This window comes from Microcebus murinus, chromosome 14 (genome assembly GCF_040939455.1).
Source record: "Microcebus murinus isolate Inina chromosome 14, M.murinus_Inina_mat1.0, whole genome shotgun sequence".
NCBI classification, from domain to species: Eukaryota; Metazoa; Chordata; class Mammalia; order Primates; family Cheirogaleidae; genus Microcebus; species Microcebus murinus.
The window spans coordinates 22,116,857-22,131,417 of NC_134117.1; the positions used below are offsets into that span (position 1 = coordinate 22,116,857).

Consider the following 14,561-nt stretch of genomic DNA (forward strand, 5'->3'; position numbering starts at 1 on the left):
TAGAGATGCATCATTTCCAGACATTATGTGCCTACAAGTCTAGATTTGCTCTGCACCCCACGCTTCTAAAGATATCAGCATGGTTGCAATCTGGAGCTTGGTTGAAGCTGCTACCCTAAGAGGATACAGGTCCATGAATAAATAATCATTCTTATATTAATACTGACTAGAGTGGGCATCCTCAAACTATGACCCACGGGCCACATGCAGGTGTTTTGGCCCATTTGTGTTTTTTAACGTCAAAATAAGATATGTGCAGTGTGCATAGGAATTTGTTCATAGTTTTTTTAAAACTATAGTCTGGCCCTCCAACAGTCTGAGGGACAGTGAACTGGTGCCCTGTTTAAAAAGTTTGAGGACCCATGGACTAGAGTGGCAATTGCTTTCCATGTATTATCTCACTAAATCCTTGCAAGCCTCTATAAGATAGGCCTTTTATCATTTTATTATATGGAAAGTAAACTGAGGCTTAGAGAGATCCAAGCACTGCTCAAAGAGGTGCAGTCAGGAAGCGGTAGAGCTGGATTCATTTGCAGGCAGTCTGACTCCAGGACCAGCCCCTTTATGCACTGCACTCACACAATCCCATCTGTCACCAGGTGTCTCTGAGAACTATGGGAACCATTAGTGTATGAAATAGTCTTTGCTCTTAAGAGGTTCACATCTTCATGGAGAAATAGGATATGTTGTATTAAAAAGCAAGACAAAATAAATGTGCCATATTGATCTCATCTCTGATTCATTCCAAGAATTGTTTTGCATTTTTTATGGAATGAGGTGGGGTGATGATAATAAAAATATAAGTATTTCTAGAGCAGGGACACTCATTGCAGAATTCACTATATATCGTATACACATATATATTCTTGCATATGCCTGCTGTTGTGTTTCCTTTGTACATTAATCTTATTTTCCAACCAAACTAGACATTCCTTGAGGAAAGCAATCATGACATACTTCCTCTGCATCTCCTAGCAATGAGCACAGAGCTGCTTACATAATGGATGCTCAATTAATATCTGTTCGATTGAATTCTCCATGACCCATTCAGGAGTTTCCACCAGATTTATTACTCCTGCAAGCAAATAGAAAAAGATCCTAGTTCTAGAGGGGGGATTTCACAGCCTATATCAGCCCAGCCTTTGGGACCTCACATATGAAGAGCCTAGTGGATGGGATGGAAAGCTTTTAATTAACAGCCTAGCCACAAAAAAAAAAAAAAAAATGTCATTCCAATATGCAGTTTTGTTTCCACTAATTCACTCAGATTCAGCAGGAATTCCACTAAGGAATTGGGGTGAGCAGCTGTAGAGGGAGGAAAGCACATAAATAAATCATGAGTGTCATTAAAGTTTGTAAACTAATAACGTCTGGGAAGTCTTAGCAATTATTATCAGGGTTTTCTTCGCAAACAAAAAATTAATAAATTCAAAAGGTCTCCATTTTCTATTTAAAAAAAAAGCAGCATCCCCAGGAAAGGTCACTGACAGAACAATTAGGGAGGAAATAAATGGTCCAGACAACAGCTTGTGAACCAGATGAAAAAGTCACAGGATTCCTGAGTGGCAGGATTATGAGACAACTCAATACAAGGACAGGGACGGGGCAAGGCAGAGCTGGTGCTGGCACTGGGTTGGGGAAACCTCAGGAAACCTCTGTCAGGTCTCTAAACCCTTCTTTAGTGTAGCCGAAGTGCTAGCATTCCAGATGAGAGATAACTAAGACATGTGGACCTTGCCCTTGAGAGGCTCCCAGGCTGGGAACAACAAATCACCAATACAGTGTGGATGTGAAGTGAACTGTGAGCAGCAGAGAGGCCTCTCACCCAGGGAAGATGGTCAGGGGAAGCTTCCAGAAGGATGTGCCTGGGGTTCATTGGTACACTCCATAAATACCTTAATCAGGAAACCCTCAATTGAGACCCCTTTGCTCTGTGGGTGCAGAAGCCAGGCACACAGGAAGAATGGCCACACAGTCTGGTTGCTTTTCTAGAGCAGAATCTGTCCTGTGCTACAGGGCTGGGGTGGATGGAATACAGCAAGAGAGGAGAAAAGTGAAGAACCTAGGTCCACCAAGGGAAGGGGACCATTTCTGGCAAAGGATTCCTGTTTCTTCTTGTGCCTAGACAACTGTAAGCTCATTTAGCTCTGTGAGGACCCTAACCCAGTCACCAGGGGAGAGCTCCCATGGAGACCACACACCTGTGCAGAACTCACACCTGCAGTTCCTCTGCCATATATGTTTGGATCTGTAGCTGACCAGTCAGAAACCTTTGCTAGAGAGTAATGTTTGGGATGGACTGATGGAAGCTGGAGAATTGCTGGCTAGTTCATATCCCTCCAGAAAGGAGTACTTTAAACTTTTCTAAGAGAGAGATACAGAACACTCATGTGTTTATTAGTCCAAGTGCTAATGTCTAAGACATGCAGAACTGAGTCCATGAAGAGTCTTGCAAGTCAGAAACATAAATCCTGGCCATGATGTATGTTCAAAACTAAAAACTTAACAATCTCAAGCAGTAGACCCATTGATCTTTTTAGGGTTTCCACTTCCAGAGAAAAGTGACATAACTTTCTTCCTAACCTAGGACCATGAATGCCACCAAATGAGGCAGAGATAACACACACCCATACATGCAGAGGGGCATAAAGATGGCACCAAAGCACGTGCTACATGCAGTTCTCATGGAAATGAGCAAGACGCAGACTTCCCTTCGAGTCCACAGCACCTGCACCATGCATGGAAATGGCCTATTTTTGTTAGGAATGGAGGAGAAATGAAAGGAGGGTTCTATCTAGCTACAGTTTTCATTTTGGAGGATGGATGTATGACAGAGTCTCACATCCAGGGAGTGAGGCAGGGCTCCTAATCTCAAGCCCATGACCCAGGTAACTCAGGGAAGGCCCTGAATCTTTTAGAAAAGTCAGTCCCCAACTTCACTCATTCTATAAACTTGAAATAGTATATGTGAGGTGTCCTTTGACCAAGGGATCCAACAGATGGTTGTGCTGAATGACAAATTTATGCAGCCATCTTGGTGCTGGTGAAGAAAGAACTTTGGCCACCACCTGTTTAATAGCACCAAGGAGCTCCAAAAAGAATGTGGCAAGAGTGCAAGATGCCACTGCACAATTTAATGCTTTTAAACAGTCTTTTGTCTGTTTAGAAGTCGATGGCCTCTGAATTATTAATCCAATTGAGGCAAATGATTATATCACACTATAACGTGGTAGGGGGTGTCATCTTGTCATGACAGCTGCTGCCCCGGGCTTCTCGGTTGTACAAAACATTGAAGAAGAATCAGCAAATTCAATTTCACCTTGCTTAAGCATCTTGGACCAAATCATGAATCCTAAAGCGCGCATGTTTTATTCAGTTTCTTTTCTCTGCACACTATATTAGGAAGGAAAATCACACTGCTCTAGGCTCTAACTGTAAAAGACATCATTATCGGAACAGGGAAAGAAGGTAGGAGATGCAGATCTTCAGGGGATAAGTGGGGAAGATAGTAAAAAGTTAGAAGACTCCCTGTGAGGCCCCTGCAAGCTGGGAAAGCCCCACAGAGCTCAGGGGCAGTCCCTTCTGTCCATCACACCCTATCCAAGGGTTTACAAGCTGGGCTTTATCAGACCCATGGACACCCTGAAACCTAACACAAAAATACATTCATATATGAGACTGATCCAGAGGGAAAGCCCATAATAGCCACCAGCTTTCCTAATCCCCAAAAGGTCACACCAATGGGATCTGTTATCTGTCAACTACACTCTGAGTGACCCCTCCGGTTGGGCCCCTGGTGTGACCCGTGCAGGTCCCCACAACCTCCCGACCCGGCCCAGCACTCAGCTGCTCCCTCTGCCCCTCCTTGGCCCCCTCCTCTCCTGCAGACTGGCCTTTCCTGGACTTTGCCCTGCGGGATAGACATTTTTCCACTTGCCACAAGCCAAACTGCATTCCTCCCATCATTCCAACACCCAGCTCGGAGAATGTTTTCTATTAAAGAGTGTCTTCGACTAGGTAACAATTGATATTCCAATTCCCCCCAGTGGGCACAAGGACAACATTCTAAATCACTCTCCTCTCCCCTCCTTAGTCCCCAGCCTTCATCCTCAAGAGTTCTGCTAAACCCTAGAGAACACAGAACACACGTACTTGGTGTCCTACAACGTCACTCACACAGACCTCTGCAGCAGTGGCTCCTTGAAAACAAGGCGTCAATAATGGAATGAAAACTCTACACAAACACCCAGGGTTATAACAGCCATTAATAATTACAATTAAGTAAGCACTTCCTACATGGGAGTTACTGGCCTAAGTGTTTTTACATTTATCTTATTTAATCCTTACAACCCACCCATTAATTTATTCATGGAGCAAACATTTATTAAGCACCTCTTGTGTGCTAGATACTCTTCTAGGTGCTGAGGATACAGCACTGAATTAAAATGGAAAACCTTCCCTCTCTACAAGCATAGATGTTAGTGGGTGTAGGCAGACAGTGAATAAATCAATAAGTAAATGTTTAGCATGCCAGGCGGCGATGAGTACTGAAAGGGAAACGCAGCCCAGTGATGGGACGTGGAGTCCTGGAGAAAGGCCTCCCTGACGAGGTGGCCTGTGAGCAAAGAGGGGAAGGAAGCGAGGTAGCCACCGCGACCCCTGGGAGCTGCAGGCAGAGGGACGAGCAGAGTGGAAAGGCTCTAGGGGAAAGTGTGGTTGGTGTGACTGAGGAACAGCGAGGAAAATGTGGCTAAAGCGAAGGTACATTCTGTGCAACTCCCCAGTGTGTATCTGGGAAAAATGACAGTGAAGTGGCTCAGTGGTGGAACCTCTAAAGAGAAATGTCTACATCCTAACCCCAAAATATATAATGAAACCTTATTTGGAAAAAAAAAAGTGTCTTTAAAGATGCCATTAAGTTAGGGATTTCAAGATGAGGTCATCCTGGCTTGGCCAGATGGACCCTAGAATCTCCAAAGGGAGTGTGACCCTGACGACAGCTTGATTTCAGACTTCTGGACTCCAGAATTGGTATAGAACACATTTCTGCTGTTTTAAGCCATCAGCCCTAGGAAACTAATACAGAGAGGTTAAGTAAAAATGGCCCAAATTACAGAGCTCACTGGTGGGCAAACTGGCACTTGAATCCTGGCAACTGAGCATGAGGGTACCCTTAGAGACACCATTCCTGTGAATATACTGGCTCTTGTGATCGTGGGGTACACTTATATTTAAGGGTTGGCCTCTGGCACTAAGTAATTGCCTAGGTTTCTGGGCTTGCCTGGCCTGCTCCTAGAAACAGCCAACCCTTTTCTGAGACGTGGGATGCCAGGAATAGCTGTTTTCCAATATAAGAACAGGATTTTCTGGCTTATTTCATGATTTGACCACGCAGACAGCAAAAAAGTGAGGCTTAAAGTATCACACAGCATCAACTGTGCTTGGGCTTGAAGGAAGGTTTCTGAGGCTCTAATTCCCCAGGAAGTACAGCGTGAGTGGAAATAGTCACGCTTTGATCTGTTAGAGGCACCCTGGTTACTTATACTTCTGCCAATTTTCACTGAGCAGCAAAATTAGGTTTTAGACATCTTGTGCAAATGGAGGCAGGCCTCAGTCGATATGAGCAATTAACCCCTAAATATTTAATAGATACTACTACTGCTCCCTCCTCCTTAGAGAGATCTGGCTAGTTCATTGCAAACAAACAGGTCAGGTGAAGAAGCATCGCAAGCCCCAGACCCCTTTGCTCCAAAACCCCTGGAAATCCTCAGGACAGGGCTCTGGGTTGACGATGCAGCCAGATGCATAGCCTTTTGTGAGAGCCTCCTCCCCAGTACTCACATGTGACAAGGTGAATGGGATCAAATGCACAACCCCGCAAGTCTCACGAACATAAGCACACAGGCTGATGAACTCACTATGTCCCGTGTGACCGCATGTCAGAGTGGACGTATGGGCGTGTGTATGTATGAGAGGAGCTGCATGCAAAGGTGTGCACACGGGTGTTCCCTGTCCAGAGGAACTCCTAGCTTTGTGGCTTCATTAAAGTCCTCTCTGACTCAACTTCCCCACGTCCCCCTTCTCCCTTGTCCCCGGTGGCCCAGCACTGCCATCACACGTGACTCATCCGCCAGGCACAGGAGGTACAGTGCTTAGTCTCATGGTACTCTTAGGGGTCCCAAAAGAGTTTTACTTTTTTTTTTTTAGAATCAAAAGGAAGAATAAACTTTTAGGCTTAGAAGTGTTTTAATATATGATATTAATGTATTTGTCTTTCTACCAATGCAGTGGTAAAATATACCTTTTAATATCATTTGTGGGGAAAGGGGCCCAGGAAGGCAGGAGTGCCTAGGGATCACGAAATCATCATGCGCACTTGAGTCTGTATATCCACGCCCACGTGTACTGTTCCCACAGGCTCTGGCTTCTCAAGACCACAGCATCTAACACATGCAATGGCCTTCTAGATGCAAAGGCCTGGAGACAGCCCTTGGGCTGGCCAAGACTCACACTCAAGGCAAGAATCCCTCCCATAGCAGGCTTCTTTATCAAGGGTCCCTACTGGTTTAAGGCATGCTCATCTGATCTCTCTAGCCAGACCTCACCTTCTTCAAGTAGAATGGGACATTGCAGGAACTCAGAAGCAAGAAGAGTGCCAACATGGATGTGTGACAGCCCCCAAAGGAGGTAAGCAGAGCATAAGGAATTCACAGGTGGGGGCTGTCCAGTCCGCCTGAGGCATTAGAGCAGGCTTCCAGAAGCAGGATGATTTTCTGCTCCTTCCCAACCACACTTCCCAACATTTTACCTTGCACTTCTCACATGAGCGGAACCAGAGTAGCTCTTTAAGAATCTCTAATCCACTTACCTCCAAAGTGAACTCTCAGTCACGCTCCCCAGGTTGAAGTCATACAGCTTCGTCAGGATAAGTATGACCTGCAAGGGATTGGGGATGAGGGCAAAGGAGGGGAACAAAGGGGGAAAAAAGGAAGCTGACTTTAGTTTGTGTAACAATATACAATGCATCTCCTATCACCCAGAGGAGGGCTTAGTATTTATCCGTTGAGTTGAGGGGTATTATAGGATCAAGCAAGGGGAAAAAAGTTATTAATTTAATGCATCCCTGTAACTGGTAGCATTTATTTTAATCCCGACAGTGCTTTGCATTTGAAATAAAACATGCCAACAGGAATTAATTGGGTATTGACAGTTGTTTCCCCACATCTGTCCTCCTTCAAGGTCAGGCGCAGGCCAGCTGGCTTTGTTCACCACCAAGGCCACCCAGAAATCAAATGACGGGCTTGCTTCGGATCCAGACTTGACTCTGATTTACAGAATTGGATCAAAAAGGGTAATAAGGAACTGAGCTTGATTCTTTCTGTCTACAAAAGAGGTTCAAAAAGATTTCTTGTTTCCACCAACAGGGGCCTAATAGGCATAAATACCTGAATTGCAGGCAGGCCCAGTCCCCAGCATCCTCTGATCTGCCCCCACCATGGAGTCAGCAGATAATTGCACTGCTTACTGGACTTCGGGACCACTCTTTTGACTCCAGTGGAAGTCAAGTAACCAAGAAGGAAGTTGTACTTGTGCAGGAGCCGGAGTGGCCTATAATAGAGTTGGTGGTTTTCTGAACTGGTCTGGGGATGGTCAGTCTTCCCATGTCCTTTAAACTCCTCCAGGTGGAGACTTGGATACCAGACATTGCCCCGACCACCCACCACACATCTGGACAGAGGCTTAGGCACAACTCCGTATCTACAGAGATGCCAAGCGCATGCACCTGAATCGATTTTAATCAAAATGCAGGTGCATAATATACATCGCCTGCCTGCATGCGTGATAATCCAGTTACACATAATTGTGTTTATCTAAATTTAATGCACAACTCATTTCACTTTTCTCAGCTCCATCCCATTCCACAGTTTAACTTCCTCCAGTTCATTTTCACAGCAGCCATTAAACTCTCCACGATAATGAATTTCTGCTACCGAGATGGGACTTTCCCATTCAAGGTATCCATTTAAGATTAAAGAAAAATAATCAGCCATTATATTGAACATTTTCATGGCACTTAACTAACAACAAAATGCTCACTTTGAGATTTATTCTCATCCGGCTCTCCACGGGGTCAATCAGCCCCATTTCCATTTCTTCTATGTAAACTAAGAAAAAAATTAAAGACAAGGGATGTGATCCCATTATAGGTCAGAAGAGTATGTGGCCCTTATTCTGTGAGGCCCTTACTCATAGGTTTCCACCCACATTGTGTCCTGTGATGAGGAACAGCAGGTTGGCAAGAAATCTTATCAATGACATGGCAGTTTGCAGAACAGTATAATTTACCAAGGTATCTGTCCTGTTGCCATAGTACAACAGCAAAGAGTGTGCAACACTAGCACACATCAGTGGTGTGGCTATTTGTAAGAGCAGGAGAAAACACCAATGGCATGGCTATTTGTAGAACTGTAGAATCTACCAAGTCTTATTTCCACAGCACAACAGCGAGGAGTGAGTAACCTACATGAAGAATTGTTCTCCATGGTCACTCAGTGGTCCTTGTCTCTTCCATTCACAGCTAATTTTCTAATTTATTAAAGCCAGGGAATAACAAAGACAAGAGACTTGTCCATACCCTTCCCAACCAAATGCCCAGCAATGTGCCAGATCATTTCTGTTTACTGAATTATTATATTGGGTACACAGACACACACACACACACACACACACACAACAGAATCTTCTCCCCCCCCCTTCATCTGACCTTGTTTCATCTACAAAGTCATTTTCAAAGTCACCATGTAAAAGCATGGAAGGCTATGTACAGGCCATCCAAATTCTGGAAAAACAAGCTCAAAACTAAACTTTACTAAAACTGAGTTGGAACAACCACCTAGAGCTCTACAGAAGTTAGGCAGCCCACTTCATTTTTGCCCAACATGAACCCTACAGGGACACATCTTCAAAAAGTGCAAAAGCCACATAAAAAAAGAGAAAGATGTTGGTGGTAAGGCTTTCGCTTAATTAGCAGAGCTCCTAACAACTGGATCTGGAAAACCCTTCTCCTTACCAAAGCTTGGGCCATGTTCCTTTTTTCCCTCTCTCCCTCCATCTTTTCCTTCCTTCCTTCTACCCTCTACTGAATGACTATGATATTCCGGCCACTGGGCTACACATTGGGATACAGAAATAAAAGAGCCAGATTCTGCACTCCAGAAGCTCACAGTTTCCTGGGGAGGAAAACCCACACACACAAATGAGCAGTGAATTCCCTGCAGAGAGTGACAGGTGCAGAGGGAAGTGTGGGGAATTTGACGTCCCAAATCCACATTGAGGGCAAAGGAGGTCAGGAAAGGCCTCTTAAAGGTGAAGCCCAAACTAACACCTAAGAAGAGTAGAAACTAGTTAAAGGAGGATGAGGAGTTTCTCCACACAGATGAGGCACCATGAGCAAAGACTCAGAGACTCTGAAGATAAACCATCCAGAAGAATACGGTTAGACTTGTATTAATTTCTCCTTCCCCTAAGTAGCTGCCATGAGAATGCGCCTTTCAGATCTCAAACTGCAGGGAGCATAAACATCTTAGGATCCTAGCTCTCATGTTCTGAAATCTATCACTACCTTTTCGCCAAGTCCACACCTCCTAAGAGCAGCTCCCAGCCTATCACTAAGTGCCACAGGGTTACTAAGACAGACCCGTTTCTGGGCAATGGGACTCCTCTCATGGGTGACACTGACTTTGAGATTTCCTAACAAAGGCTGTTTGCTGCAGAACTTTCCAGAGAACTTCACTGCAGTCTGAGATGCTCCCAGACAACCACCTTCCTTCCTTGCCTGTCTCCCTCGCTGGGGGCTTGGGGGGAGTATCAGGCCTGCATCTCAGCCCAGCTGTTGTTCCAACCTCTTCCGGCCCCTTTTTGGTTTTCTCTCACAGGCAATTTTCCTAATTAGTTTCTTGGGCATCTAACCTCATCTTTGTGTCTGCTTCTTGGAGAATCCAGGCTAACACATTGTTCCATACCTGCATGAATATTATTTCTGCCTTTACGATAGATGGTTTCAATTTTACCTCTTACTTCATGCACTTTCTTGATCAGAAGCCTTTACTGGTTCCCTCTGCCAAAGGATGAAATCCAGACTCATCAGACTGGCATTTAAGGTGGTCCGCAGTCTGGCCTATGCATGCTTTTCCATCCCTTTTTCCAGTTTTCAAAAACCTGTCCTCTGCTTTAAGCATTCCAAGTTTCTCACAGTACTGCAGGTGAGCCAACCCTTCCTTGCACCTCTGCCTGAGCACTGCCTGGGCCCAGTCCTTTCATTACCACCTGTACTTGCCTGCTTGTTATTCTAGAAACAGCCCAAGGTCCACCTCCTTTTGGTAGCCTCCCAGGACAGTCCTCATGCCAGCCATCAAAATTCTCTCTTCTGAGAGCCGATTTTGCTTAAAACTGAGTCACATAAGTGACCACTTAGTTATACACTATCTTGATAGTTTCTGGACATTATTGTGGTTGCCTTCTCCACTAGATTCTGAACAACTTGAGGTGGGAATCATGTTTTGTCCTTCTGTCTCCTTCACAGATAGGCTCAGCATATTGAAGGTCCTTATAAAATAATTATTTTTGAGTCAATGAAAGATATTGATGTTCTAGTGGCAAACAAGACTGCAGCAGGAGATGGTGTGAAGCTAGTCCACTCCCCTCTTTTTATGGAAGAGGAAATGGAGGCCCAGAAAGGGGGCATGATTCAAGGTCAAGTCCCAGCAATGCATGACTTTGACCAAGTGCCCCAAGGTAGTGCTCTTCCCACTCCATGAGTGAAGCTGGAGCCTAATAGTCACTGGGGAGCCTGTTAAATGCAGATTCTCGGGGCCCACCCCCAGCAAGTTTGACTTCATAGATCAGAAATCTTGAGGCCACCACTTTGAGAAAGACTCTGCAGTACCGTGATTCTTCTCCCACCTGAGCTGCAACAGCACCACCCATTCCACCACGGCGAGACCCTGATCTGCCAACGCACCCCTTCCTTCACCTTGACTGTAACCTCACAAATAAAGCAGGCGGCAGCACACACACAAGGGGATACCACAGCAAGGCCACACCAGCGTCCCCCAGAGGAAAGGTCAAAACACGGAGGAATAGGGGCTGGAAGCTTCCTTTCCCCTGGAGCCCAGCACAGAAGGACATTAATAGAAATGTGAAGAGATGGTAATGTAACCTTTAGGCTGAAGACATTCTATACCAAACAAACAAAGCCAAGAGCATGAGAAAGCCTGCCCAGCCCGCCTCTCCCATCACCCAGAGCCTTTTAAAGGCTACCTGGGAGGAGCAAATGACCAGGGAAGAAAATTGAAAGCAAATGCAGTGTGCCCACCTAGCCCACCTAACCTACCCCGCTCAGATCAGAGAGAAGAGACGAGAGTGTTCACAGGGGCCCAGTGGGTGGGTATGGCATGCAAAATGCAGTGAGGCCGGTCCCAGAGCCACAGAGACTGATTTGACGCCCCTCCAGCTGATGCCCCACTATGCCAATGGGCAGTCAAATTCAAAAAAGGAAAAACAGGGGCCAAACATTAATTGAACCCCTACTATGTGCTAAATACTACACTCAGTGACCCTCAACCCTCACAACAAACCTTTGAAACAGAGTGGGTATTGGGTAATATCCCCGTTTTACAGATAAGGGAACAGAGGCCCAAGAGATAAGCAAGTCACCCCCACAGCACACAACCAGCAAGAGAAAGAGGCAACCATCCCACCCAGGCCTGCCCCTTCCAGTTCGTTCTGCTCTGATGCAAAGCTCTTCCACTCAGCAAATGTTCGAGTGGGCTTGTGTGCAGGGCAGTGGATGGGAATAAGAGAGGAGAAAACATGCCCTTGCCCTCACTGAGTTTATCACTCATTGATGAATTACACAAATATTTACTGAGCACCTCTTGCATGAATTAGAAAGGCACCTGCTAAACTCCAGGAGTCAGGGAGACACTCAAAGCTCAAGGCCCAGAGGTGAAGTTAACTTTTGTTTTCTCTGTTCTTAGAGGAAGAAATAGGAAACAGAAACGTGTAATGAGGAAAGAACTAGACAAATTGTTGGGAGATCCCACTTTGCCAAATAAGCTTTGTCAAATAAATACCTTTTGACCTAACTGGCTATAATCCTGGGGGGATTTTAGATAGCAGGAAAAATGAAAATAAATTGGAATAATTCATGAGTCACCAGCACTGCTCTCCTTATAAGCTATATATGTACATATGCACACACACAGAACAGGAGAGAAGTCTCTATGTATGTGTGCGTTATATATAAATATAGCTGAAAAAGCATATTTATGAAATTATATATATAGGCACATATAACTTTATTTTAAATTGGCATCTGACATCCTCTCTGGAATAACACTGTTCGTACATCTCTTACAGCTTTTATCACACTGGGTGAATATGACTTCTCCCGATATCTGTCTTCTCTGTGAGACTGTGATTTCTGTAAGGTCAGAAATTAGGTCTCGTTTGACTCTGCATCCCCAGTGCCTTGCACAATGCCCGACACATGGCAGATGCCATACAAGGTCCTATGGCCAAATTATAAATGCATGGCAATAAAGGAAGGGATGAGATGACAAATGTATGAGAGAGGTGTGGATAATGTGCTGGAAGAGTTGGAAACAGGAATTAAGTCCAGAAAATGTGATCAGCAAAGTCTTATGAAGGAGAGTTATGTGAGCAGAACCATAAAGCATGTTAAGAATTTGGATACATGGATAGGGAGCTTGCCTGCCTGACTGCTTTACTTCTCTCTCTCTTTCTCTTTAAATTGGACAGAAGTAGATAGAAAATAGCAAGTAGGGGCACTGTCCCAGTTGTGAGCAGCATGGAGGCAGAGAAAGAACTAGACAAGTTGCTTTATCAAATAAGTACCTGTAAGACCAAGCGTCACAGCATGCTACTGCATGAGTCTGAGCAACCCATGCACATCTTCAGAATTCACTCCATTTCCCTGAAGTGGGGTAATGACACACTTCCCCCTGCCAAGCTCACAGAGTTGCTGATTCACATCAAATAAGGGAACCCAACCTGCTTTATAAACTGTACTAGGCAAACATCAGTTCCTAGCAATGACAACTATTCTTCAGGAGACAAGGGCTTCCAGTTACCCTTATTTAGAGGAAGGGGTTCGGATTCTAGGAGCTGGTAAGCTCCTTCTGAAAAATGTCCATCCATTCTCGACCTTAATTGCAATGTAGGAAGCTGCAAATCAGAATCAGTGTTCACCTGGCTGCTCTACTCAGCTGTGGAAGGCAGGCGGACGCCCCGGGGGATTCCTGTCCTCTGAAAGGATAATGCGTAATCTGCAAATTCATAAATCACTAGGACGCTCTGGCCCGTGAGCACATTCAGTGAAGTGAGGACCTTTAATGCCTGTAAAATTTTACTCTGAAGGAAAATTACTTTAGTTCATTAAACCTTCCTGAAATCATGGTGCCTTTAAATCCATGGGGCTCTCTGCACATCCCCTGCAGCTCCCCCTCACCACTTACCATCTCCGTTCTGCCTCGACCTGATAGTTCTTTGCTTCCAGCTCACTGGAATAGGGACACACTGGCCTTTTTTGCCAGGATTAGTCCACCATGGTAACATAAACAGGATGCTAAAACACACACCTCAGGAACTGCCTACAAGACTGTATTTTAAGTCTCACCAACCCCCCCTTGCGAGTCCTGGCATCTTCCTCCCACGTAGAAGAGCCTCTTCTCCAAGGAGTAGAAACTGAATATCCATAGTCCAGAGTCCAAATGACTCACAGCACGAGAATATCCCAGCACCTACTGGGTGTCCAGAATAATATGGATGGTGCTCCCTGCCCAACATGAGTTTACAATCTAGTTGGGAGGACCAGGAATTAGTACAAGAGATATCAACCTTGTCAGTATATCATGCATGAAATTCTGCAAAACTGCGAACCCCCTTCCCTAGTTTGTTTATGAGAATATCATCAACTCTGTGGTTCAAGACAGACCTCAGTATGATTCCTTCCTCATCTCATACCGCAAGCAAACACCGAGTTTCCCGAAATGTGTTACGGTCTATTTCAGGTCCTCATAATTTTTTCATTCAGTCATCAAACTAATATATGTGGAATGTTTCCTTTCTGCCAAGTGCTGTGGATTCAGCAGTGTAGAAAACTAATGAGCTTCTTTGCCCTCATTCAGTTTATATTTTAGCAGAGGAGACAAACAAATAGGTAACTGGTATAGTAATCAGATGGCAGTGAGTGCTATGAGGAAAAACTAAGCAGAAAATAAGAGAAATAATATGAAATAAGAGAAATAATTCAGAGAAAATGCTAACATGCAGAGGTGGGCCTGAGGAGGATGAAAATAAAGAGCCCAGGAAAGGCCTCTAGGAGAAACTGGCACTTGGGTAAAATTCTGAATGAGGTGAGGGATCCTCACACGTTTCCTGGGTAAGAAATATTACAGGCACCAGAAGCAGGAAATGCAAGATCTGAGGCAGAGGTGCTTGCTCCTGGCATGTTCAAGGAACAGCAAGAAGTTAATGAA

At 44.9% G+C, this 14,561-nt stretch overlaps 1 protein-coding gene across 1 annotated transcript in view; it reads right to left on the minus strand.

The window, feature by feature from the left end:
- SORCS3 (sortilin related VPS10 domain containing receptor 3) overlaps nt 1-14,561 on the minus strand; it is a 566,209-nt gene that overhangs the window by 380,900 nt on the left and 170,748 nt on the right. The window contains exon 2 of the mRNA XM_012770778.2: nt 6,869-6,936. Within this exon, the coding sequence (XP_012626232.1) occupies nt 6,869-6,936 (68 nt within the window). The remainder of the gene's footprint in view (nt 1-6,868; nt 6,937-14,561) is intronic.